Source organism: Anomaloglossus baeobatrachus, chromosome 3 (assembly GCF_048569485.1).
Source record: "Anomaloglossus baeobatrachus isolate aAnoBae1 chromosome 3, aAnoBae1.hap1, whole genome shotgun sequence".
NCBI classification, from domain to species: domain Eukaryota; kingdom Metazoa; phylum Chordata; class Amphibia; order Anura; family Aromobatidae; genus Anomaloglossus; species Anomaloglossus baeobatrachus.
Window position 1 is genome coordinate 359360687 of NC_134355.1, and position 27894 is coordinate 359388580.

Here is a 27894-nt window from a genome sequence, read left to right on the forward strand (position 1 = left end):
CGGTCCTGCACCTCCAGGGGTTAGCAGTGCTTCCTTATCTGGACGACCTTCTGGTCAATTGTCCATCCAGCGCAGACTGTCAGCGGAGTGTTTCGCTCACTCTCGCCACCCTAGCCCAATTCGGGTGGCTTGTCAATCTGCCCAAATCCACTCTGACTCCGACCTAGAGTCTCGCGTACCTAGGGATGCAGTTCGAGACTTTGCCGGCACTTGTGAAGTTGCCCTTAGACAAAAAGCTGTCACTCCGGTTGACGGTGCGCTCTCTCCTGAGGCCCCGCCGTTATACCCTCAGGCGTCTGATGCAGGTGCTGGGTCAAATGGTGGCCTCCATGAAGGCGGTTCCCTTTGCCCAGTTCCATCTGCGTCCTCTGCAGCTGGACATTCTCCGCTGTTGGAACAAGCGGCCTTCCTCCTTACAGAGGTTAGTGGCTCTGTTACCACGGACCAGGAGCTCTCTTCAGTGGTGGCTTCGACCCCTCTCCCTGTCCCAAGGGCGTTCCTTCCTGACTCCGTCCTGGGTGATTCTCACCACGGATGCCAGCCTATCCGGCTGGGGAGCGGTACATCTCCACCACAGAGCACAGGGCACTTGGACTCCGTCCGAGTCAGCCCTTTCAATCAATGTGCTGGAAACCAGAGCTGTGCTTCTAGCTCTCCTAGCCTTTCACCACCTGTAGGCGGGCAGGCACATTCGAGTCCAGTCAGACAATGCGACAGCGGTTGCCTACATCAATCACCAAGGCGGGACACTCAGCCGCCTGGCAATGTTGGAGGTCCAACGCATTCTTCAATGGGCGGAGGACTCCAAGTCCACCATATCCGTAGTCCACATCCCTGGCGTAGAAAACTGGGAGGCAGATTATCTCGGCCGTCAATCCGTGGACGGTGGCGAGTGGTCCCTGCACCCGGCAGTGTTTCAGTCAATCTGCCGCAAGTGGGGCACTCCGGACGTGGACCTATTGGCATCCCGTCACAACAACAAGGTTCCGGTTTACGTGGCTCGCTCCCACGATCCTCAGGCCTTCGCCGCGGACGCTCTGGTTCAAGACTGGTCCCAGTTTCGTCTGTCCTACGTGTTTCCCCCTCTAGCTCTCTTGCCCAGAGTCCTGCGCAAGATCAGAATGGAGGGCCGTCGAGTCATCCTCATTGCACCGGACTGGCCCAGGCGAGCTTGCTATCCGGACCTGCTCCAACTGTCCGTGGGGATGCTGTGGCATCTTCCGGACCGTCCAGACCTGCTCTCGCAAGGTCCGTTTTTCCGCCCGAATTCTGCGGCACTCAAATTGACGGCGTGGCTCTTGAGTCCTGGATTTTGACGGCTTCTGGTATTCCTCATGAAGTCATCTCCACTATGACTCGGGCCCGTAAGTCTTCCTCCGTCAAGATCTATCACAGGACTTGGAAAATTTTCCTGTCCTGGTGTCGCTCTTCCGGCCATTCTCCTTGGCCATTCTCGTTGCCGACCCTTCTGTCTTTTTTACAGTCCGGTCTGCAGCTATGACTGTCCCTCAACTCTCTCAAGGCACAAGTGTCAGCTCCTATCAGTGCTGTTCCAGCGGCGTCTCGCCCGGCTGGCTCAGGTCCGCACCTTCATGCAAGGTGCGTCTCGCATCATTCCACCTTATCGGCGGCCCTTGGATCCCTGGGACCTTAACTTGGTCCTCACGGTATTGCAGAAACCCCCTTTCGAGCCCCTTAGGGAGGTTTCTTTGTATCGTCTTTCTCAAAAGGTGGCCTTTCTAGTTGCCATAACTTCCCTCAGGAGAGTCTCTGATTTGGCTGCGCTCTCCTCTGAGTCACTTTTTTTGGTTTTTCACCAAGACAAGGTAGTTCTCCGTCCGACCCCGGACTTTCTTCCTAAGGTGGTCTCTCCCTTCCACCTTAACCAGGATATTTCCTTGCCTTCCTTCTGTCCGGCCCCTGTTCATCGCTTTGAGAAAGCGCTGCATACTCTAGATCTGGTGTGCGCTCTCCGGAGCTATGTGTCTCGCACCGCTGCGCTTAGGCGGTGCACCTCTCTTTTTGTGCTAACCACAGGGCGGCGCAAGGGTCTCTCTGCTTCTAAGCCGACCTTGGCCCGTTGGATTAGATCGACCATTTCGGACGCCTACCAGAGTACTCAGGTGCCTCCCCCGCCGGGGATCAAAGCACACTCGACCAGAGCTGTCGGTGCCTCTTGGGCTTTTAGGCATCAGGCTACGGCTCAACAAGTCTGTCAGGCTGCCACTTGGACTAGCCTGCATACCTTTTCAAACCACTACCAAGTGCATGCTCATGCTTCGGCAGATGCGAGCTTGGGCAGACGCATCCTTCAGGCGGCTGTCGCCCACTTGTGAAGTTAGGCTCCGCCTACTTCTTAGTTTTTTCTGTTTATTCCCACCCAGGGACAGCTTTGGAACGTCCCATGGCCTGGGTCTCCCATTGGAACGATAAAGAAAAAGAGAATTTTGTTACTTACCGTAAATTCTTTTTCTTATAGTTCCGTATTGGGAGACCCAGCACCCTCCCTGTTGCCTGTTGGCAATTTTCTTGTTCCGTGTGTTATCACCGGCTGTTGTCGTGGACAGAGTCTCCGGTTGTTCCGGTTCTTACTCGGTTCTACTTGTGGGTGGCTATTCTCCTTCAGCTTTTGCACTAAACTGGCTAGGACTGGCTACCAGGGGGTGTATAAGCTCAGAGGGAGGAGCTACACTTTTAAGTGTAGTACTTTGTGTGTCCTCCGGAGGCAGAAGCTAAACACCCATGGTCTGGGTCTCCCAATACGGAACTATAAAAAAAAGAATTTATGGTAAGTAACAAGACTGACTTTGGCAGCAAGATTTAAGGGGTTAATGGCCGCGGGTGGAAGCGATTACACCCGCAGCTAGCAGGCACACATGTCAGCTGTTGAAAACAGCTGAAATGTGTGCCGACCGCCGCCGCCTGTCCGCGGCCGGGGGCGGGGCTTAACGGGACACGATCCATGACGGATAGATCCGTCCAAGGTCGTGAAGGGGTTAATGTTACTCTGAGAGCCTTGTTCTGGCTCTCATAGAGTTGTATTGAGCACCTGTGATGTAACTTCTGACTTCCTGCCAGTCAGAAGCTTTGGGCATAAGATGACGCCTTGAGACCGGAGTGATGTCAGTCAGTTATGAAAACGCTAGAAGGTGAGTATAAGACAGGCAGTGGGCTTAGATTTAAAGCACCACTCCAGGGGTGAAAATACACCCCCAAATAACGCTGAAGTGGTACTTTAAGTGCAGCTGATTTTTGTGCATGAAACTCGCAGCATTTATGCTACATGGGAATATGGCCTAAGAGGTTTTAAGCAAGTGTTCAGTGTCTGCCCCTACCCTAATGGCCCGTAATAGGGCTGAGACCTTCACCTGTCTGGTCTGGAGAAGATGTGCAGCACATATATTCCTGTCCTGAGAGGTGGGAGATGACTGTCTTCTGTGTACAGCTACCACCAGTGTGTTAGTAATGGACTAATGGAAGTGCAGCCCAGGGAGGGAATCATTTATTATCTCGTAATCTACATAAACAAGACAACAGTGTCTCCCTGTGGAGTGATCACGTCAGACAAATGTCAGGCGTCTGTGGCAGGGTTACCAGAACAGTTCACTGGGGAGGTGCAATAAATCTGCTAGATTTCCATGTCACAGCAGCAGCGACACACCATGTACCTGGGGACTGCATCCTCCAACAATCTGGGTGATGGCGAATCACCATCGGAGGTGTGGAGCATATCCTGCTTTACAAGCCTGTGTGCAGACATACATGATGTCCAATTCTGGATAATAATCATCTGTCAGTGCCGTTTTATTATATGGGTTATTCTTGGGGTGTCCCATATCCTCCTAATTATGTGCTCAGGCTAGTAGGCGTTTTCTGTGATTTCTCGTATTAACTTGGGTCTACTTTTGTTGCTATAAACAGATAATTGCTGATAAATTACTATCACACTATGCTTATTATGTAGCCAAGACCACTGTATGTGGCAACATGATGGCTCAGTAGCACTTGCCGTACGGTTTTAATTATATCAGCTGCTATGTAGGGTGCAAATCCTTCAAGCACCGGTACGCTCCCAAAGTGCACTGCAGCCATTGCAAAATATCTATATTATTCACTGCTACAAATATTGGTTCCTAAATCAGTCATGTAATCGACTAGAAGAAACCTTCGTACTTTTTATAGTTTTCTCTTTTCAGTGTAATATGCCTCTTAGGCTCCATGAGCACGCTGCATTTTTTTTTTGCCACTGCATGCATTTCCCTGCCCAGCAAAGTCTGAGATCTGTTGTGCTGTGCCCACTTTTTTTTTTTTTTTTTTTATGACCACAAAACTGCAGCATGTTAATTCTTTCTGCGTTTTTGACCAGCGTTTTTAATAGTGATGGGAGGACCCGCAAATACCAGGATCAGCGGGTCTAACAGTTAAGAAAAAAAATAGTTCCAACCTGGAATTTATCCTGCGTATCTGGCCGGAAGCCGGTCCCCATATAAGTTTAGGGTTCCAGAATCTGGACTTAAAAATGGTACTAGAAGGGATAGGGGGATTGGAGCAAGCAATTATACTTATCGAGACTCCGGCGTGGCTATAACTACTCCTGCACCCACCCATTCTACTTTTACGGACGCGCAATAGCTGATGGATATTCACTGCTTCCTCCACCCACCGGCGTCTGTATTTAGTTGCAGTTAGACCGTGCCCCCACCTTGAGTGGCAGCGTGTCTGACTGCTTCCAATCACAGACCCTATCTGCAGGTCTATAGTGGTATAAAAATAAATAAAAATTTTCGCAGGGTCCCCCCATAATAGGATACCCAGCACTGATAAAGCATACCCCTACAGGCTGCACCCCACCAGCCGTGCACTTATTTTTACTGTGTATGAAAATAAGAGGAACCACATGCGGCTTTCTTCTTTTTTATTTAATTAAGAAATAAAACAAAAAAAAAAAACACAGAGTATGGTCCCCCCCCCAATTTTGATACCCAGCTAAGAAAAAGTTTAACAGCTGGTGGCTAGTATTCTCAGGCTGGGGAGACCCATGGTTATTTGACCCACCAGCCTAAAAATCGCAGCCTGCAGCCGCCCAGGATTGCAGCAACCATTAGATCCATTGACAGTCCTGGAACTTTACCCAGCTCTTCCTGATTTTCCCTGGTGTGGTGACAAACAAGGCATTAAGGGATTAATGGCAGCCGCCGCTAAGTTCTAGATTAGTAATGGGAGGTAAAATTACCAAATATATATATATATATATATATATATATATATATATATATATATATATATATATATATATATATATATATATATATATATATATATATATATATATATATATATATATATATATATATATATATATATATTAGTAATGGGAGGTGTCTGAGACCACCCTATTACTAATCTGTAAGTGAAAACAAACACCGCAAGAATCCTCTATTTGCAATAAAATTCCAAAGATCATTTTTTTTATTATGGAGCGGCTTTATGATTAATGGGTTACTTATACTATGAGATGTTGTGCACTTGTCTATTTTTGTTAAAATTCCAAAGAGCACCCTCTTTAACCCTTTAGTAACCCCAAAAATACTCCAAGGTCCGATGTAATCCACTTGAGGTCCCAAGATGATCCTGGCTCTGCTACATTTAAAGTCACAGCAAGTAGTCATAGAACATGACCGCCCACTGTGAGCTTCGAGTATCAGCAATGAGTGGTGTCTCACTCAATCTATTTACGATCACAGGTGGCTGTTCCCATGGTCCTTCACCTGTGATTTCAGGTAACCTCATCGGAGGTCAGTGAGCCTAATGAGGTCCCCTCAGATGACATTACCTGCGATCACAGGTGGAGGAACCTGGGGGCCGCAAATAGCCTGAATGACGTCACCTCTCATCATTGAGGCTCAGTCTCTGCCTGAAGCTCACAGCAGGCAGTCATGTTCAATGGCCGCCCACTGTCACTTCAGATGTAGAAGAGCTGGAGTCATCATGGGACTTTGTGTGGATTATGTCAGACCTGAGTGTTTTAGGGGTTAATAACAGGGGTGAAAGAGGGTGGTTTTTTTTTGTTTTGTTTCAAATAAAGGATTTGTTTGGTGTTTTATTTCTTTTCGCGATATTGTAGACCCTTCCCATTACTAATCTAGGGCTTAGTGGCAGCTGTGGGATGCCAGTAACCTCTTATTACCCCTTATTACCCCTTTTGCCACTGCACCAAGGCAATCAGGAAGAACCAGGTAACGTTTCGGGATGGTCGCATATAATGTATATGACAATCCTGGGTGGCTGCAGGCTTCTATTTTTACTGGGGGGGGCATTACAAAACTTTGATCTGCCCTAGTCAGGGCGGATCTAAGTGCACCTGCGCAGGACCTCAATGGCGGCTAGTGTAGATGACGTAGAACGCGTCATCCATACTAGCTTCAGAAGGAGGACAAAGATGGCCGAAAGAGGAGGTTCGGACCTGGAGAACGGAGACGCCCATCCGACCAGTCTGCTACGCACCGACCGTTAGGTGAGTATTATAAACATCCGGTGACAGGTCCCCTTTAATCTACTATACATGTAAAGAAAAGTCTGTTTATTATAGTTGTCGTGAGATTAGTTTTTACTTTGTTACTAAATATCTCAAGGAGAAGCAAAGAAATTAGGGCAGATCAACCCCGGGATCTATGTTTTCCAACAGCCTAGGTCCCAGTGTCTACCAGTCTCAGATTTACAGATTTACATGGCTTTACCAGTAAATATCTTGTGTTTCTTGTAAGGTTATTTTTAGGATGATTCTTTAAGGCTAAGTTCACACATCCTGTGTTTTCAATCCGTCAGGTCCATCAGCAACGGATCAGTCATTTTCAAGATGTCAACTGATGCAACTGATGTGTTTTTCACAGGATTCCTTTCACAGGAATCCTGTGAAAAAACGGATCAGTTGCGTCCGTTACATCCGCTGTGCGTCCGTTTTTTGACGGATCAGTCATGATCCGTCTGTGTTTGGGACAGCCCAGTGGGCGTGCCAAACATGCTGGGCATGCTCAGTAGAGCATGACGGAATCCTGCGCTGGATTCCTTTGTAAGACGGATTACAACGGAATACTGCACCATAGACATGCATTACAAGCTTGGCGGATCGCGACGGATTCCTGCGCGGTGCGTTGTTTTTGACGGCCCGAAAAACGTTACATTCTGCGTTGCTCCCCGTTCGGCGGTCAGTCAAAAACGACGGACCGCGACGCAGCGGATGCAACGCAGGGTCATCAGTCGCAATTCGTCGCTAATATAAGTCTATGGGGAAACACAGGATTCCTGCAAAATATTTTGCAGGCTACCGTAATTCCCCAAGGCGACGGATTGTGACTGATGCAAAACACAGGATGTGTGAACTTAGCCTTAAAGGGAACCTGCCTTTAGATTCATGCTGCAGATCCATCGGTAGGAATCATACACTGTATTTAGGCTCATTCAATCGTCGGTGCACATTGGACTAATTCCAGACTGCAATGACTGGACAATCGGAACATAACAGCTACATGTACCTTGTTTTTCCAAAAATAAGACCTCCCCCAAAAATAAGCCCTAGCAGGGATTTTCAGTATTTTCAGAGAAAGGCTTAAATATAAGCCCTCCCCCGAAAATAAGCCCTAGTCGCGGATCAATAATGAAGTGTCCGTGTAGCTAAAAAAGTTACAGATACTGCAGGACACTTCATTATAGACAGCGGCACCCGGCAATTACACTCACCCGACACTGAGCGGCAGGACCTTCAGTGATCACACCCCCACACACATCAGCTCTCACACACACATACACACACACACACACACACACACAATCAGATCTCACACACACACTAGATCGCACACACAAACATCGGATCGCACACACATCGGATTGCATACACACTCACCTCATCCAGCGACACCGATCTCTTCTCGCCGGGAGAATCCTAAGAGGCAGTGCAGTGGAGCGCAACGAACAGGACCTGCGGCGGGACACGTGACTTGCTTCATTCCCTGCGGCCGTAAGTGCTGGATGTGATGTGATGTGTGATCTGCTGTGTGTCTGCGATCGGCTGTGTTTTTTCTGCGATCGGCTGTGTGTGTCTGCGATCGGCTGTGTGTGTCTGCGATCGGCTGTGTTTTTTCTGCGATCGGCTGTGTGTGTCTGCGATCGGCTGTGTTTTTTCTGCGATCGGCTGTGTTTTTTCTGCGATCGGCTGTGTGTGTCTGCGTTGGGCTGTGTGTGTCTGCGTTGGGCTGTGTGTGTCTGCGTTGGGCTGTGTGTGTCTGCGTTGGGCTGTGTGTGTCTGCGTTGGGCTGTGTGTGTCTGCGTTGGGCTGTGTGTGTCTGCGTTGGGCTGTGTGTGTCTGCGTTGGGCTGTGTGTGTCTGCGTTGGGCTGTGTGTGTCTGCGTTGGGCTGTGTGTGTCTGCGTTGGGCTGTGTGTGTCTGCGTTGGGCTGTGTGTGTCTGCGTTGGGCTGTGTGTGTCTGCGTTGGGCTGTGTGTGTCTGCGTTGGGCTGTGTGTGTCTGCGTTGGGCTGTGTGTGTCTGCGTTGGGCTGTGTGTGTCTGCGTTGGGCTGTGTGTGTCTGCGTTGGGCTGTGTGTGTCTGCGTTGGGCTGTGTGTGTCTGCGTTGGGCTGTGTGTGTCTGCGTTGGGCTGTGTGTGTCTGCGTTGGGCTGTGTGTGTCTGCGTTCGGCTGTGTGTGATCTGCGATCGGCTGTGTGTGATCTGCGATCGGCTGTGTGTGATCTGCGATCGGCTGTGTGTGATCTGCTGTGTATATCTGCGATGTGGGTGTGTGTGTGTGTGTTTGTATGTGTGCCTGCGATCTGCTGTGTGTGTCAGCTAGCAGCAGGGTAGGACGGCATGCAGCACCGACCGGAGATCACAGGAGGACCTGGGAACCACGCAGACGTCCTGGTCTGGTGAGTATGAGTCTCCTGAAAAGTGGGGAGGTCTGTTTTTTTGGGGGGGTAAACTTACCCCCAACCGTGTTTCTCCAAGAGTAAGACCTCCTCCAAAAATAAGCCCTAGTGCTTTTTTGGGGGGCAAAAAAAATATAAGACAGTGTCTTATTATTGGAAAAACACGGTATATGTATGAGGCTGTGACGCTCTGGAGAGCCGTGGCCAGCTCATACATTGACATCAGACCGTTTTGTACTGACTTTTGCACAAGCCCTTACTGTGAACACTGTCTTTTCAGAATAAAACCTACAGGGCTGTGAATCGTGGAGCCGAGCTTCAGACTACCACTGGCCGTGGGTCTGCACCATGAATCTGATGACCGCTCTCCTTTCCTAAATCTAATTTGGCTCACTTCATTGTATATTGGTGTATGATTTTTTTCTGTTTATATACATTCATTAATTTAGTGTAGACATGATTAATACAAGTTATGACATCAGTTCACATCACTTATTGTGCTGTTATAGAATAAACCATTACTCAAGACTTCCAGTATTTTTATTGGTTGGAGGCTTTGTAGTTTTGCTCCAGAGGATAACATTTGTCCACGTCACACTTTACAGGCCTAGTAGTCACAAGAATTGACTTTGCATGTAAAAAAAATGTATATCAAATGTACTGCACGTCCACCCACTACTGATTCAAGTATGGGCAAATATTCACTGTCCAGCTGCCGCCACTATTCTGTTGAGAGAACTGTACAGCTCTGCAATTCAGTAGTTCTGGACGGCGAAAGCACCACCAGGAACTGCTGATCGATGGGGTGTCGGGCAGGGCCGGCGTCAGCACGCGGCATACCCGGGCAAATGCCGGGGCCCTGGAGAGCTGGGGGGCCCACTCGGCCTCGTCAGTTCTGCTGCCCCCGGGCCGAGTTCCGGGGACCACAGTCCTTGGCACTGGAAACTGTGGCTGCCGGAAGGCCCGAAGACCACAGCGTTCACTGTGTTCTCCTGCATTGAGCATCATCTGTGGGCGGAGCTACCGCCCGGCGTCCTGCTCGGTCGCACAGATGGAGTCACAGTGCCAGCCAGCGACCCCCAGCACATCGCTTCCCTCCAGCGCTGTGTGGGCCCCATCTGCACCGTTACCTGATCAGTATGTGGGACATCACTCCCTCCCCGCCCCTCCCTGTCCCCCCGTGCGTGTGTGGGCCCCGCAGAGCCGCGTGTGTGGCCCCCGGAGCCGCGTGTGTGGCCTCCAGAGCCGCGTGTGTTGTCCATGCAGAGCAAGGTGTGTGTTTGTATGTATGTATATATGCAGCAGAGCAGTATACGTGTCTGTCTATATGTATGTATGTATATATGCAGCAGAGCAGTATACGTGTCTGTCTATATGTATGTATGTATATATGCAGCAGAGCAGTATGCGTGTCTGTATGTATATATGCAGCAGAGCAGTATGCGTGTCTGTATGTATGCATGCATGTATGTATATATGCAGCAGAGAAGTATGCATGTATGTATGCAGCAGAGCAGTATGCGTGTCTGTATGTATGCATGCAGAGCAGTATGCGTCTGTCTGTATGTATACATGTATGTATGCAGGAGAACAGTATGCGTGTCTGTATATATGCAGCAGAGCAGTATGCGTGTCTGTATGTATGCATGTATGTATGCAGCAGAGCAGTATGCGTGTCTGTATGTATGTATGTATGTATGTATGTATGCAGCAGAGCAGTGTGTGTGTGTGTGTGTGTGTGTGTGTGTGTGTGTGTGTCTGTCTATATGTATGTATGCAGCAGAGCAGTGTGTGTGTATGTATGCATGCAGCAGAGCAGTATGTGTGTGTCTGTCTATATGTATGTATGCAGCAGAGCAGTGTGTGTGTATGTATGTATGTATGCAGCAGAGCAGTGTGTGTGTGTGTGTGTGTGTGTATGTATGCAGCAGAGCAGTATGTGTGTGTCTGTCTATATGTATGTATGCGTGCAGAGCAGTATGTGTGTGTCTGTCTATATGTATGTATGCAACATAGCAGTGTGTCTCTCTGTATGTATACATGTATGATGTGTATCTATGTATGTCAGTGTATATGACTGTATAGATTTGTCTGTTTATATGTATTTTTGTGAGTTTGTCTTTAAATATGTATATGTACGTGTATGTATCTGTGTATGTGTGTGTGTGTCTGCATGTTTATGGGGCCCACTGGGATTCTTCCGCCCGGGGCCCACAAAAACCTGGAGCCGGCCCTGGTGTCGGGTGTCACTCCCCCACTGATCAGACATTGATAACCTATCCTCAGGATAGGTTATCAATGGTAAAGTCCCGTACTGCTCCTTTAATTTCCATCAGTTTATTTTAGGTTAGTATACCCCAAAAAGTTAAATATGGAATATCATAGTGAACTACGCAAATCCAAACCCATTGTGTCCTGTAACCGTGCATTTAGCAGAGGCCATAAAAGTAAAGTCTACGCCTAATAGATGCTACGGTACATCATCCATCACAGACCTCTATTATGAGTGCTATTTGTGGGGGATATAGATACAAGCAGCATGCTGTCCCATAGGAAATGCCACCCCACGCTGTGGGGCTCCCGGGAAGCTCCAGCTTTCTGTGCAGCTGTCACTTACCTGTGGTTCTATGGTGGCTGTCATGTTGGGGAATACGGAGCCTTCAGCACTCCATCGCTTCATTACGGCACCATGTTTTCATTTTTGTGGGGATTTTTTTTTTTCTGTAACGTGATTGGGATTTTTTAACCCCCTTTTACTTGTATCGCTCTGTAAATTGCTGCAGATTTGTGCTGCGATATCTGGGTGACAAATCAGCGACATGTGAATTTGAACGAAGCATTCCCTGGTCCACCATTACCCTACAGTTTCTATCTATCTTTGGACTTTGCCCGTTTTTTCTTCCTTTGGGGGTTTGGCTTTCTGGGTAACCATTTCTTAATGTGCACTCTTATTGTAACGTGAATTTGTCTCCTTTTTAACAGGTTGTAGGAAGAGGCACCTTTGGCGTTGTCTGCAAAGCAAAATGGCGGGGAAAAGATGTGGCAATCAAACAAATTGAGAGTGAATCGGAGAGGAAAGCCTTTATCGTAGAGGTACATAATGCCATTACTAATGGTGACTGATCTGATTACTTGTGAAGAGCTCTGTGATAATCTTCCATCCGTGACACAGGCTGAAGAAACCATAGGGGGTGCACTTCAGTCCTATCACAAGTGATTCAGCCCAAAGGGGTGATGGAAGGTGAAAAAACTGCTCTGCTGTGTTTGGTGTGGAAGAACTGGGGCGATCTGTAGAAAGCCCTGACATCAATCTCATAATTCCCTTTTTCTGTTACCTAGGGCTTTATTCTACTTTCGATCAAACCCTACCAAAGCTTTTGCTAATGCGAATTGTGGCCTATTGCATGAGAATTTCTGCAGAATCGAAAATCTTCATAGTTGGGTGGACACTTCTACCGTAGCCTCCGTCACAGTGTTGGATATTAGTTATCCACAGGTGTCCCAGTACTGTGCCATGGACCGTCCATAGCTTCACTAACCGTGCAGAAGAAGGACCACAGAGCCAGGGTTTCCAGACCTTAGGTCTTTCATCAGTATTTGTAGGCCAAAACCAGGAGCGGCTCCAAAACACAGCATGGGTGTGTATTTCTCCATAAGGCTGGGTTCACACTTCCGTATATCAGTCTGTATATGAACCACAATGCTTGACTGACCACTGGTCCCCTGCCCCAAACTTACAGCCTCATAGACTCCTATCCAGAACAAAAGCCTACTGCAGTCTGTATGTGGACCGTGATATATACTTATGTGAACTCGGCCTTATATATTTTCCCTGTAGGTTTCACTCCTGGTTTTGGCCTTCAAATACAGATGTAGCAGCCGTCATCCTGATGACTATTATATGCTACTTGGATAGTATAGCTAAGTGCTCTGTTAGCGGATCCCATTTACATTTATTAATATCGGGACTGTAACACATTATTAAATAGCCTAACAACAATCTTGGTGGTGATTTTATTTGTTTGCTTATATAGCGCCATCATATACTTAGCACAGCGCTTTACAGATGTGATCACTGTCCCCATTGGGGCTCACAATCTAAATTCTAGTAGTATCAATATGTCTTTGGAGTGTGGGAGGAAACCAGAGAACCTGGAGGAAACCCACACAAACAACGGGGAGAACATACAAACTGTTTGCAGACGTTGTCCTTGGCGGGATTTAATCCTGGGGATGCTACTCATTGAGCCAACATGGTGAGATCCATACTGCAAAGTACTAACCAAAATATGCAAGTATGAGTGTGTGATTACATTGGGTCAACCCTGAGTTGCCCAGAATATTTTCTAGGTGTCTTGGCTTCTAGGATTGATTGATTATTTATTTAATTTATTTATTTATTTATTTTATTTTTATAAAGGTTAGTCCCTTACCATTGGTGAAAGATTTGCTTTCAGTCCACCATGATTGGCCTTTTCTTTTAATTTCAGCTTCGCCAGTTATCACGTGTGAATCACCCAAATATTGTAAAGCTATATGGAGCGTGCCTAAATCCGGTAAGTTTAGCCTTGCATATCACATATACTGTATGTCTAAATGAAGAAAGAACTGATGCTTTCTTTCCCCCCTCCCCCCATAAATTAGTTTTATGGGAAGACAGGATTGGCACATTTCATTACTTAGGGATTCTGGTGGCTTTAGCTACTGCTCAGCGCCCACAACAGTCATGGTATTCTCCTGATGAAGCCAGCTTGACTGGCGCAACGCGTCGGGCTGCTACACTTTCACTCCTGGTCTTGCAATTGTGCTCTGGTAGCTATATTGGGGCCCTCACCCTTGGTGCTTATTATTATTTTTGGCTACTTAGCCTTTCTTTATCGTTCCTATGGGAGACCCAGACAATGGGTGTTTAGCTTCTGCCTCCGGAGGACACACAAAGTACTACACTCAAAAGTGTAGCTCCTCCCTCTGAGCTTATACACCACCTGGAGAACCAGATCTAGCCAGTTTATCACTTTGTGTTCAGGAGGCATACATCCACACATGCATTCTCACCTGATTTTTGATTTTTGGAAAGAGTTTGAAGAAAAGCGGGTCCAAATCTGGACCCCCGCCATGTCCTTTCTCACGCCACTGTGTCGGCGGTGCTGTTAAGGTTGATTCCAAGGCTGGAGCCTTACATGCCGTGCTCCTTCACCATCCCTCCTGGGCTCTGGCTTGAAGTGGGAGCCAGCACGGTTCTCCATGCTTGGCAGGAGACCGGTCTCAATCCGCAGCCCTTCAGGATCCTGCTGGACCAGAGCACTCATCCCCAGGGACTTGGAACCCTGCGTCTCAGCAAGCTAAGTACCTGAGACGTTTATATATTGGGGGTCCCTGTACTTTATTATGGTGGGAGAGTGTGCTGAGTGTGTTTTGTGACATTTCCGGCGGGTCCTCTGGCTGTCGCCTGAGAACCGCGCCGATGGTGCCTGCGCGCCGGCCGCACCGCTCAAATTTAGGCCCCGGCTTCGCCGGAGGCCTAGTTTCGGTTTCACTGCCCTCGCATGTCATTCATGCAGAGGGACAGCCTGGCTCCGCCCGGTGGCCGTTCTGCACAGGGGAGGGACACTCCTCACTGAGTACATGTCTCCTCCCCTGTAGGTCTCTATGGCCCTCCAGATCCCGCTCCCAGAGTAAGTCCCGCCCCCTCTCTTCGCTCCGGCGGCCATTTTCTCAGCGTTTTCCCTGCGATCACAGCGCTGGTCTGCAGCGTCCTTGCTGAGGTGCTTGGGGGTCCGGGCTTCGGGATCTGGAGGGCACACAACACCGCTCCAGCGGTCTGGTAAGCCAAAACCTCTGGTTGTGGACCTCTGTATATACTCTCTGGGGGTCATTCTGGCAGAGCCCCCACTCCAGCAGCATGTCTCACACGAGGAGCAAGGCCCCAAAGCTGTATTCAGTATGCACTGCATGTAAGCTCCTACTGCCTGAACCGAGCACCTATCCACATTGTGATGCCTGCTCTAACCTGACGGTGCCTCAGCCTGGCGTCGCACCCCCAGTGGTCTCTCAGCCTGCTCCGGCTCCTGTGGCTGAACCCCCGGCTTGGGTAGAATCCTTTTCTAGGTCTCTCTCCCAGTCTTTTGCCGACTCCATGGGACTTCTGTCCAGGACTTTGCTGAACATGCATCAGCCCCCTTCACAGGGTGCCTCTGCTGCTAGGTCTCTCTCTGGACCGGAGCTCACAGAGGATTCATCATCTGGTCCCAGACCCCGTCCTTCTAAGAAGAGACGCAGGGCTCCCTCTCCTTCCTCGTCCCGCGGCTCTGTTTCAGAAGCTGACTCGCAGGACGAGGAGGATGCCTTTACGGAGGGCTCGGAGGTTAACTCCATGTACCCCATTGATCTGTCCGAAAGTGACTCAGATGTTAGTGATTTGATTGCGTCCATTAATTCTCTACTGGACCTCAATCCGCCAGTATCAGAGTAACAACCCTCTCTGGCAGAAAAGCACCAGTTTACCTCGCCTAAGAGGGCAAAGAGTGTGTTCCTTAACCACTCCAGTTTTCAGGCCGCTGTGACCAAGCCTAGGGCCTGTCCTGACAAACGCTTCCCAAAGCGTAGTTCTGATGACCGTTTTCCCTTTCCACCTGAGGTGGTCAAGGAGAGGGCTCATTCCCCAAAGGTAGACCCCCCGGTGTCTAGACTCTCAGCCCGGACCGTTGTATCGGTGGCTGATGGCACCTCTCTTAAGGATTCCACTGACCGCTAGGTTGACCTTCTGGCCAAATCTGTATATGAGGCGGCAGGGGCCTCGTTCTCCCCGACTTTTGCAGCAGTGTGGACTCTCAAAGCCATCTCAGCTTCTCTAGAGGAGATGCATTCCCTCGCCAGGGAATCTATGCCCGAAATGGTTACCTTAACTTCCCAAGCTTCAGCTTTTTCATCCTATGCCATGTCTGCCATGCTGGAGGCTTCTCACCGCACTGCGGTGGCTTCGGCTAATTCCCTCGCTATCCGCAAGTTCTTGTGGCTTCGAGAGTGGAAGGCAGATGCTTCTTCAAAGAAGTACCTTGCTGGACTCCCTTTTGCTGGGTCCCGGCTGTTCGGTGAACAGCTGGATGAAATTATTAAGGAAGCTACTGGCGGGAAGAGTACTTCCATGCCACAAACCAAAACCAGGAAACCTGTCCAGGGCAGGAATCAGTCGAGGTTTCGTTCCTTTCGTTCCTCCAACTGGTCGTCCTCTAAGCCCTCGGCCTCGTCCACTAACTCAGCCAAGGACCAGAAATCCAACTGGCGCACAAAACCGCGTCCACAAAAGACCGCAGGAGGTGCTGCCGCCAAGGCAGCCTCCTCTTGACTATCTGTCCGCGCCAGCAACGTCCTTAGTCGGTGGCAGGCTCTCCCACTTTGGCGACGCGTGGTTTCAACACGTCTCCGATCAGTAGGTGCGGGATATCATCTCCCATGGCTACAGGATAGAATTCTCTTCCAGCCCGCCAAACAGATTTTTTCTGTCAACTCCCCCCTGCTCCAAGGTCGCCGCCTTCTCTCAGGCCGTGGCATCCTTGCAGGCCAACGGAGTAATTGTACCGGTTCCCGCCCGGGAACGGTTCAGAGGTTTCTACTCAAATCTCTTCCTAGTCCCCAAAAAGGATGGTTCCTTCCGGCCCATCCTGGATCTCAAGCTTCTCAACAAGCATGTTCTGGTGCGACATTTTCGCATGGAGTCTCTGCGGTCAGTCATTGCCTCTATGACCCAAGGGGATTTCCTGGCATCCATCGACATCAGAGATGCCTATCTGCATGTGCCAATTGCAGTTTCACACCAGCGTTGGCTACGTTTTGCAATCGGAGAGGAACATTTCCCATTCGTGGCTCTCCCCTTCGGGTTAGCCACGGCCCCTCGGGTATTCACCAAGGTCATGGCAGCAGTTGTTGCGGTTCTGCACCTCCAGGGGTTGGCAGTGATACCTTACCTGGATGACCTTCTAGTCAAGGCTTCATCCAGCGCAGACTGTCAGCGGAGTGTCTCGCTCACTCTCTCCACTCTAGCCCAATTCGGGTGGCTTGTCAATCTGCCCAAATCCACTCTGACTCCGACCCAGTGTCTCACGTACCTAGGGATGCAGTTCGAGACTCTGCCGGCACTTGTGAAGTTGCCCTTAATCAAACAGCAGTCCCTCCAACTGGCGGTGCGCTCTCTGCTGAGGCCCCGCCGTTATTCCATCAGGCGCCTGATGCAGGTGTTGGGTCAGATGGTGGCGTCAATGGAGGCTGTTCCCTTTGCCCAGTTCCATCTGCGCCCCCTGCAGCTGGACATTCTCCGCTGTTGGGACAAGCGGCCTTCCTCCTTGCACAGGTTAGTGGCTCTGTCGCCACAGACCAGGAGCTCTCTTCAGTGGTGGCTTCGGCCCCTCTCTCTGTCTCAGGGGTGCTCCTTCCTGGCCCCGTCCTGGGTGATACTCACCACGGATGCCAGTCTATCCGGCTGGGGAGCGGTATGTCTCCACCACCGAGCGCAGGGCACTTGGACTCCGTCCGAGTCAGCTCTCTCGATCAATGTGCTGGAAACCAGAGCCGTGCTTCTGCCTCTCCTAGCTTTTCACCACCTATTGGCGGGCAAGCACATCCGAGTCCAGTCAGACAACGCGACAGCGGTTGCCTACATCAATCACCAAGGCGGGACACGCAGCCGCCTGGCAATGTTGGAGGTACAACGCATCCTTCAATGGGCGGAGGACTCCAAGTCCACCATTTCCGCAGTCCACATTCCAGGCGTGGAAAACTGGGAGGCAGATTCTCAGCCGCCAAACCGTGGACAGTGGCGAGTGGTCCCTGCACCCGGCAGTGTTTCAGTCAATCTGCCGCAAGTGGGGCACTCCGGACGTGGACCTTATGGCATCCCGTCACAACAACAAGGTTCCGGTTTACGTGGCTCGCTCCCACAATCCTCAGGCATTCGCCGCGGACGCTCTGGTTCAAGACTGGTCCCAGTTTCGTCTGTCCTACGTGTTTCCCCCTCTAGCTCTCTTGCCCAGAGTTCTGCGCAAGATCAGACTGGAGGGCCGTCGAGTCATCCTCATTGCACCGGACTGGCCCAGGCAAGCTTGGTACCCAGACCTGCTCCATCTGTCCGTAGAGGTGCCGTGGCATCTTCCGGACCATCCAGACCTTCTCTCACAAGGTCCGTTTTTCCGCCAGATATCTGCGGCTCTCAGATTGACGGCGTGGCTCTTGAGTCCTGGATCTTGACGGCTTCTGGTATCCCTCCTGAAGTCATCTCCACTATGACTCGGGCCCGTAAGTCTTCCTCTGCCAAGATCTATCACAGGACTTGGAAAATTTTCCTGTCCTGGTGTCGCTCTTCCGGCCATCCTCCCTGGCCTTTTTTCTTTGCCGACCCTTCTGTCCTTTCTACAGTCCGGTCTGCAGCTGGGACTGTCCCTCAACTCTCTCAAGGGACAAGTCTCGGCTCTGTCAGTGCTGTTCCAGCGGCGTATCGCCCGGCTGGCTCAGGTCCGCACCTTCATGCAGGGCGCATCTCACATCATTCCGCCTTACCGGCGGCCCTTGGATCCCTGGGACCTCAATTTGGTTCTCACGGTTTTGCAGAAACCCCCCTTTGAGCCTCTTAGGGAGGTTTCTTTGTTTCGTCTTTCACAGAAAGTGGTCTTTCCTGAGGGAAGTTATGGCCACTAGAGAGTCTCTGATTTGGCTGCGCTCTCTTCGGAGTCACCTTTTTTGGTTTTTCATCAAGACAAGGTGGTTCTCCGTCCGACTCCGGACTTTCTTCCTAAGGTGGTCTCTCCTTTCCACCTTAACCAGGACATTACCCTACCTTCCTTTTGTCCGGCTCCTGTTCATCGCTTTGAAAAAGCGTTGCATACTCTGGATCTGGTGCGGGCGCTCCGGATCTATGTGTCTCGCACCGCTGCTCTTAGGCGGTGCACCTCTCTTTTTGTGCTAACCACAGGTCGGCGTAAGGGCCTCTCTGCTTCTAAGCCGACCTTAGCCCGTTGGATTAGGTCGACCATTTCGGATGCCTACCAGTGTTCTCAGGTGCCTCCCCCGCCGGGGATCAAGGCACACTCGACCAGAGCCGTCGGTGCCTCTTGGGCTTTCAGGCACCAGGCTACGGCTCAGCAAGTCTGTCAGGCTGCCACTTGGACGAGCCTGCATACCTTTTCAAAGCACTACCAAGTGCATGCTCATGCTTCGGCAGATGCGAGCTTGGGCAGACGCATCCTTCAGGCGGCTGTCGCCCATTTGTGAAGTTAGGCTCCGCCTACTTCTTAGTTTTTCTGTTTATTCCCACCCATGGACTGCTTTGAGACGTCCCATTGTCTGGGTCTCCCATTGGAACGATAAAGAAAAAGAGACTTTTGTTTACTTACCGTAAATTCTTTTTCTTATAGTTCCGTATTGGGAGACCCAGCACCCTCCCTGTTGCCTGTTGGCAATTTTCTTGTTCTGCGTGTTATCACCGGCTGTTGTCGTGGACAGAGTCTCCGGTTGTTCTGGTTCTTGCTCTGTTTTTACTTGTGGGTGGCTATTCTCCTTCAGCTTTTGCACTAAACTGGCTAGATCTGGTTCTCCAGGGGGTGTATAAGCTCAGAGGGAGGAGCTACACTTTTAAGTGTAGTACTTTGTGTGTCCTCCGGAGGCAGAAGCTAAACACCCATTGTCTGGGTCTCCCAATACGGAACTATAAGAAAAAGAATTTACGGGAAGTAAACAAAATTCTCTTTTTTTGCACCATTCCCAATATAAATGCAATTTTTTTTTTTTTGCCACTATAGATAGTCTTTTTGGCTTTCACCAGCAATTACTTTAGAGCTTTGCAAGTACTTTATTAAGCACGCAGGGGATATTGACAAAGGTCTATATGGAGTTCCTTACAAGGGTTCATAGAATATATTGTATGTGCCATTATTTCCGAATGATATCCTATGTGTGTTATTATTGACCTAATCTATGCAGTTGATAGTGTACTATGTTCATGTCTGATTTTAACTATGTGTCTTTTGCCACCATGTTTAAATAAATATTGTACATTTTTGCACTGTTCAAGGTCCGCCCTAGTCATTATCTTCTATTTCAAAGCCTGTGCCTCACATGTACTACTCTTGCTGTTTTTGGTCGTTTGGTACATGGCACATGGCTTTATTTAATTATTCAGGTGGTGTCTAGCCTCCCTCTTTGTTTTAGTCATCTACAGGAACCTAAGGGTACCGTCACACTTTAGCGACGTTCCAGCGATCCCACCAGCGATCTGACCTGGTCAGGATTGCTGGTGCGTCGCTACATGGTCGCTGGTGAGCTTTCAATCAGGCAGATCTCACCAGTGACCAGCCCCCAGCCAGCAGCGACGCGTGGAAGCGATGCTGCGCTTGGTAACGAAGGTAAATATCGGGTAACCAAGCAAAGCACTTCGCTTGGTTACCTGATATTTACCTTGGTTACTAGCGCACACTGCTTAGCGCTGGCTCCCTGCACTCCTAGCCAGAGTACACATCGGGTTAATAAGCAAACCGCTTTGCTTATTTAACCGATGTGTACTCTGGCTACGTGTGCAAGGAGCAGGGAGCCGGAACTGGCAGCCTGAGAGCGGCAGACCCTAGTAACCAAGGTAAATATCGGGTATCCAAGCTAAGGGCTTCGCTTGGTTACCCGATATTTACCTTGGTTACAGCTTACCGCAGGCTGCCAGATGCCGACTCCTGCTCCCTGCACATTCAGGATTGTTGCTCTCTCGCTGTCACACACAGCGATGTGTGCTTATCAGCGGGAGAGCAACAATAAAAAAATGAACCAGCACTGTGTGTAACGACCAGCGATCTCACAGCAGGGGCCAGATCGCTGCTCAGTGTCACACACAGCGAGATCGCTAATGAGGTCACTGCTGCGTCACAAAAACCGTGACTCAGCGGCGATCTCGCTATGTGAGAAGTACCCCTCTGCATACAATACCAAACTGTCTTATTTATACGTTTTTATTATTTGTGCTTTACTTTTAGGTATGTCTAGTTATGGAATATGCGGAAGGAGGCTCCTTGTATAATGGTAATTGCATGAATATTATTTTTCTATCCAGTAGAACATTGGTTGTGTTTTTTTTTCTTTTGTTTAATGATGTTTTAGTTGTTGTTTGTTTTTTATCTTAACCTGTTTGGCTAAGTTCACACGTCCTGTAGTCATCTGTTAGGACGGATCCAGCAAGAAATCCTTTGGCAAAGAAATTGTGCGGACAAAACTTTTTTTTTTTTTTTTTTTTTTTTTTTTTATCCTTTTTTAAAAAACTGATTTCAACTGGAACTAGTTTTGAACATTCAAACACTTGTGAACAAGAAGGGGTATTTATCATGTTTTTTTTTAAGTAAAACTACTGTACCACAGTTGTGAAAAAGTATACAGTTTTTATTATTACAAAAAGTGCAAATATCAAAAATCACATGTGATGACAGTTAGTCGTTAGACATACATAGTTAAAATCCAGTTAGATGAGACAGAGAGAGAAAAAAAGGTCCCAGGGAGGGAGACAGACTACCCCTTAACTAAAACTGGTAAGAAAGTAGTATTACTATATCCCGGGGGGCATATAAGTAACCAAAAGATATATCAATAGTATACCCCCTGGGCTAGTGGAGTGATGGAATGTCCATACATTAAACAGTAACCAACAGGATAAGGTTCAAATCGGGGCCTGAGTACACCAGTATGTAACACCACCAGAATAATCTCAGAGGAGAAAAAAAAAAGTCATATAGTGGTGGGTAAAATGGCACCTGAAACACCTACCTGTGGTATGTGTAGCACGCAGAAAGGGAGTCTGTCAGCCTCACATGTGGACCCGGTCCTGACACGTGTTTCGCATGTGCTTCAACGGGAGACCGTGGCCAGCAGTGTGCCGGCGGTGTATAAATAGAGGCAAGGGGTGGGGCTCACTGTGATCTCCGCTGTGTCTGGACTCAGCTTAGCGAGCGTATCCCTCCGATAGCCGGCACTCGATATGGCTTCCGGGTTCCAGGAAAGCCTCCTGGTGACGTCATACCCAGAAGCCATAGCACCGAGGCCGGATCGAAGTGAGCATGCCCAGGAGTCTGTGACAGCGCTGGACAGCGGTCTCCATCTTAAGTCCTGGCAGCAGTATGGGCAACAAGCACAATTCATGTAATCACAGTAATTTTATATAGAATTGCACATAGTTAGTATCAGTGGTGTCTGGTACTTTGGTAGGCAGGCAAAGATACATAATTAAATATAGAGCTCCTTGTAATTATAGTAAAACAATCCAAAATAGCACAGAGCCACAGCACTCATCTTAAGTCCTGGCGAAAGTAAGGGCAGGGAGCATAGTTCATGTCACCATAGCAATCTTAGTCAGACAGCTACACTAATACCATAAGACATCCACAAGGTGGCACCAGTGGTGTCTGGCCATTGATAACACAGATTAGAAATTGTGCTCATTGCAGACACTAGTAAAGTTCACAGTGAACACAGATTACTACAAATCCTCCAGGACTTCTGGATATCCGGTCCACGTTGTCCATCCCTCATACAGATGGTATATACTCCACCGCAGGCAAAAATGAAAAAAGACTAAAGAAAAAAGATACAAAGATAAGAATCAATATGGATCACTGCTAAAAATAATATATACAATGAAGGCATAGGAAAACCGATGTCAGGACTTGCAGCATAAGATAAATATCAATACAGAGGAACATTAATAGAATGGTCATAATAAAATAAAATAAAAGGAGACAAAAAAGGAATACCTCTATGTACCCAAACAGGTAGAGATAATACTAATATAGGGAAATCCCTTATCTAAACCCGTTGGGAGATGGCCATACCAAGTAAGCCAAAGAGGAGGTCAGAAATAGCCATAGTGCAAATAAAGCAGGGGGATGTAAAAATTAGTACTCATCAAGAACAGAAAAAAAAAAAATAATTATGTGCTATAGGAAGGGTGAGAATGAAAGCCTCTCATTTAACCCGTCGGGGGCAACTGTCCCAAGCCGAAAAATCCACTGGGCTTCTCGTTGTGACAGTCTCTTCATAAGGTCGCCCCCACGTATGCCCATATGTATCTTGTCAATTCCACAAACCACTAGGCTCGATGGATCGCAATTATGCTTGAGCTTGAAGTGGCGTGGTAATGTCTTCAGGGACTCCATGGACTCCACTTCAGCTGCCGCCGCAATATCACGTACATGTTCACGTGTTCTCCTACGGAGTTCACGTGAGGTTAGTCCGATGTATATCAGTCCACACCCACATGTTGCATTATACACGACTCCAGCAGTACTGCACGTAATGTAGTGACGAATCTCATACTGTCTGCTGGAGTTCGCCGCCAAAAAAGTGGAGGTCCGTCTGATATTGCGGCAGGCGAGGCAAGAGCCACAGGGGAAGCAACCCCATTTGGGGCGACCTGTATGAAAGGGCAGACCTGATTTTGAAATATAGTGGCTATGAACCAGTAAATCGTTCAGGCTTCTGCCCCGTCTGGCAGTCATGAGTGGGCGATCAGAGACCACCTTTCTTAGCACAGGATCTGTCTTGAGCGATTTGTAGCGATCAGCAACTTCACAGCAGGGGCTAGGTCGCTGATGTGTTTCACACACTGCAATGTCGCTGGGGAGGTCGCTATTACGTCACAAAACCGGTGACGTTACAGCGATGTCGTTTGCGATGTTGCAGTGTGTAAAGCCACCTTAAGATTGCTATGGTGACATGAACTATGCTCCCTGCCCTTACTTTCGCCAGGACTTAAGATGAGTGCTGTGGCTCTGTGCTATTTTGGATTGTTTTACTATAATTACAAGGAGCTCTATATTTAATTATGTATCTTTGCCTGCCTACCAAAGTACCAGACACCACTGATACTATGTGCAATTCTATATAAAATTACTGTGATTACATGAATTGTGCTTGTTGCCCATACTGCTGCCAGGACTTAAGATGGAGACCGCTGTTCAGCGCTGTCACAGACTCCTGAGCATGCTCACTTCGATCCGGCCTCGGTGCTATGGCTTCTGGGTATGACGTCACCAGGAGGCTTTCCTGGAACCCGGAAGCCATATCGAGTGCCGGCTATCGGAGGGATACGCTCGCTAAGCTGAGTCCAGACACAGCGGTGATTATCACAGTGAGTCCCCACCCCTTGCCTCTATTTATACACCGCCGGCACACTGCTGGCCACGGTCTCCCGTTGAAGCACATGCGAAACACGTGTCGGGACCGGGTCCACATGTGAGGCTGAGAGACTCCCTTTCTGGGTGCTATACATACCACAGGTAGGTGTTTCAGGTGCCATTTTACCCACCACTATATGACTTTTTTTTTTTTCTCCTCTGAGATTATTCTGGTGGTGTTACATACTGGTGCACTCAGGCCCTGATTTGGACCTTATCCTGTTGGTTACTGTTTAATGTATGGACATTCCATCACTCCACTAGCCCAGGGGGTATACTATTGATATCTTTTGGTTACTTATATGCCCCCCCGGGATATAGTAATACTACTTTCTTCCCAGTTTTAGTTAAGGGGTAGTCTGTCTCCCTCCCTGGGACCTTTTTTTCTCTCTCTGTCTCATCTAATTGGATTTTAACTATGTATGTCTAACTACTAACTGTCATCACATGTGATTTTGATATTTGCACTTTTTGTAATAATAAAAACTGTATACTTTTTCACAACTGTGGTACAATAGTTTTACTTAAAAAAACCATGATAAATACCCCTTCTTGTTCACAAGTTTTTGTATGTATTCTATGGGGTCCATGTATATTACAACAAATATGAGGTCCGCTCTACTTGGTCTCTGTTTTTCTAGTTTTGAACATTGCAGTCTATGGGAAATGGTCCTTTAATTAGCCTTCTGTTTTTCTTTCATTTTTAAAGCATCCGCTTTTTGATTACTTGATCAGTTTAAAACAGTGGAAGATAACGGATGGCTATTAAACAGATCCGGTTTCCATAAACTCCATTGTTTCAAAAAACAGATATATCTGAAATCATATTTTTTTTTTTTTTTTTTTTTTTTTTTTTTTTAAACGGACAAAAAAAGTAAATGTATTAAAGGGTTTTCCACTTTTGGGTAAGTGAACCCAAAATGCTGTAAAATTCCTAAAATGCCAATTCGAGCAGGACCTCTTTCCCCGGGTCCAGCCCAGCTCCCTGCCTCTGTTCCTGTCTCAGTATTCCACCAATTATATTTCAGTAATTTTAGACAAATTATCTCCTAAGTGGCCGATAAATCAAGTTTGTTACAAGGTGCTAAGGAGCAAGAGATGGGATTTTGGATTCAAAATATGTAATCTTGCAATTTACCTTGGGAAAAGCTATATCATTGCAATGAGAACTTCACTGATGGCTGAGCGGTCTGTTCCCTCTATCTCTGTCATATCGGTAATGCTGAAATTAGTGAGAATGTAAGTTCCCATTCGGTGCATGTGATAGCAAATCTTCAGACACATTCGCTCATTCCCCTGACTCGGGAGTTAACATATCCCATGAGGACTGAGTATAGGCTTTATGAATATCTGTTCCAAAGGGAGTTATTACCGGACAATTTATGGCTATCCTACCAATCTGCTAAAATTGTCCTAAATCTAAACTCCCCCTTTAAGCTGGAGTCGTAATCTCTATGAGAATGGAGTTACTACTTTTCCTGAGACCACCGATTGGGGACTGAATATTAATGTTACCGTGTCACAATTTGCAGCATATTTAGAAACCTATGATTCCTGTACATACAAATGACATAACATTTGGTTCTGTCTGCCTAGAAATGTTTTATTTCTTCTTTCTCAAACACCATATTGTTTTATCTAGTTTATCAAACTGATCCTGGTAGAGCTATATTATAGCGAAGTTTATCTCTTTCTGCATTAAAATAAAGCCGGGCTGACGTTGCTCTTGATTTTGTATATTTTCGGGACTGTAACCCTGTGTCTCTTGTGTTTTTGCAGTGCTGCACGGTGCCGAGCCCCTGCCTTACTACACAGCTGCTCACGCCATGAGTTGGTGTTTACAATGTGCCCAAGGGGTAGCATATTTGCACAGCATGAAACCAAAGGCTCTTATTCACAGGGACCTTAAACCACCCAAGTAGGTGGATATTCCTGCTGTATTGTATTGCATGCATGCTGGCTAAATACTATATATTTTGGATTATAAGATGCACTTTACCTCCCAAAAATTTGGAAGGAAAGTGAGGGATGCGTCTTATTATCCAAATCTAATGTACCGGGGGTTGGTGGAGAGGGGGATAGTAGGAGGCAGGGGCAATGCTGTGCACGGTCTTCAAATAATGGTTCCCGGAGTCGGCACGTGTGCAGATGGAGCTCTCGGCTTAAGAACTCATCTGCGGACGCACAGCCTCCGGCCTATTGTTCTCCCAGCAGTGGACTTAAGAAAAATGGCCCCTGGAGGTGCCACATGTACAGATGAGATCTCGGCTTGTCATTGAGCCGAGAGCTCAATCTGCGCACGTGTCGACTCCAGGTACTATTATTGGACACCCTCATCGTCCGTAGCCCCAGCACAGCTGCCCCACCACCGTTGATGTTCTGGGATAGCATCTGGGACACTCACCGCACCGCCGGTAGCATCGCCCTGTTCCGCCCCTGCCTCCTGTGACCCCGCTCCACCACCAGTGTTGCTCACTCCAGTAAGACACCACCGGATTATAAGACAGACCTCATTTTTTTTTTTTTTTTCTTTCCCTCTAAATATGGGGTGCATCTTATAATCTGGTGCGTCTTAAACAGAAACATACGGTACTGTTTTGGAAAGCCATATTTAAAGGGGGTTGTCCACCTTTGCGAAACATTTTCTTTTTCAGTTTTTTTGTTTTGTTTTGTACGTAATGAGTTATATTGTACTATTTGTCATAAGTCTGTTCCTCTGTCTTTGGCCAGGGTCACATGAGCGTATGAAGTGAATGAGTGCCGTGTGATTTTTCTTGCATTATACCAGGGGTGGGGAACCTCCGGCCCGCGGGCCGTATACGGCCCGTGACTACTTTTTATGCGGCCCCCGGGCACATTCCCGGGGACCATTGTGCTTTGGTGGCAGCCGCACTTTTCCCGGCTGCCGGCCCTTTAAATCCCACTGCCTGATGCTCTGTGGGTAGATGCTAGAATGTACGGGCTCTCTCAGATCCTGACTTCCAGGACCTGACTGCAGCCCATACATTCTAGGCTTATCCCCGGCCTGTGTGCTCTGGTGGGTGGGTAAGCAGCACGCTGCGATAAAGTCACACAGAAGAGCTGCAGCAGGTTTACCAGCCTCCCGAAACTGTGCTGTGTGTGTGTGACTCTCCCTCCCCCTCACTGCGAGTACTCAACCCATCGCTGCCCCCCCCCCGCTCAGTGCTGTGTACCCCCTCGTACTGTGTGTACCCCCAATGCTGTATGTAACCCCCAATGCTGTATGTACCCCCCAATGCTGTGTACCCCCTCGTGCTGTGTACCCCCTCGTGCTGTATGTATCCCCCAATGCTGTGTGCCCCCTAGTGCAGTGTGTACCCCCTAGTGCAGTGTGTACCCCCTAGTGCAGTGTGTACCCCCTAGTGCAGTGTGTACCCCCTAGTGCAGTGTGTACCCCCTAGTGCAGTGTGTACCTCCTAGTGCAGTGTGTACCTCCTAGTACAGTGTACCCCCCAGTGCAGTGTACCCCCCAGTGCTGTATGTACCCCCCAATGCTGTGTGTACCCCCTCGTGCTGTATGTACCCCCCAATGCTGTGTGTACCCCCTCGTGCTATGTACCCCCTAGTGCAGTGTGTACCCCCTAGTGCAGTGTGTACCCCCTAGTGCAGTGTGTACCCCCTAGTGCAGTGTGTACCCCCTAGTGCAGTGAGTACCCCCTAGTATAGTGAGTACCCCCTAATGCTGTGTGTACCCCCTAATGCTGTGTGTACCCCCTAATGCTGTGTGTACCCCCTAATGCTGTGTACCCCCTCGTGCTGTG

General features: G+C 48.5%; 1 protein-coding gene across 4 annotated transcripts in view; it reads left to right on the plus strand.

Moving 5' to 3' along the window:
- Positions 1-27894, plus strand: part of MAP3K7 (mitogen-activated protein kinase kinase kinase 7) — a 123428-nt gene that overhangs the window by 38321 nt on the left and 57213 nt on the right. For all 4 annotated transcript variants that reach the window (XM_075340122.1, XM_075340123.1, XM_075340124.1 and 1 more), the window contains exons 2-5: positions 11904-12014; positions 13412-13477; positions 20927-20972; positions 25892-26030. In XM_075340122.1, coding sequence (XP_075196237.1) covers positions 11904-12014; positions 13412-13477; positions 20927-20972; positions 25892-26030 — 362 coding nt within the window. The remainder of the gene's footprint in view (positions 1-11903; positions 12015-13411; positions 13478-20926; positions 20973-25891; positions 26031-27894) is intronic.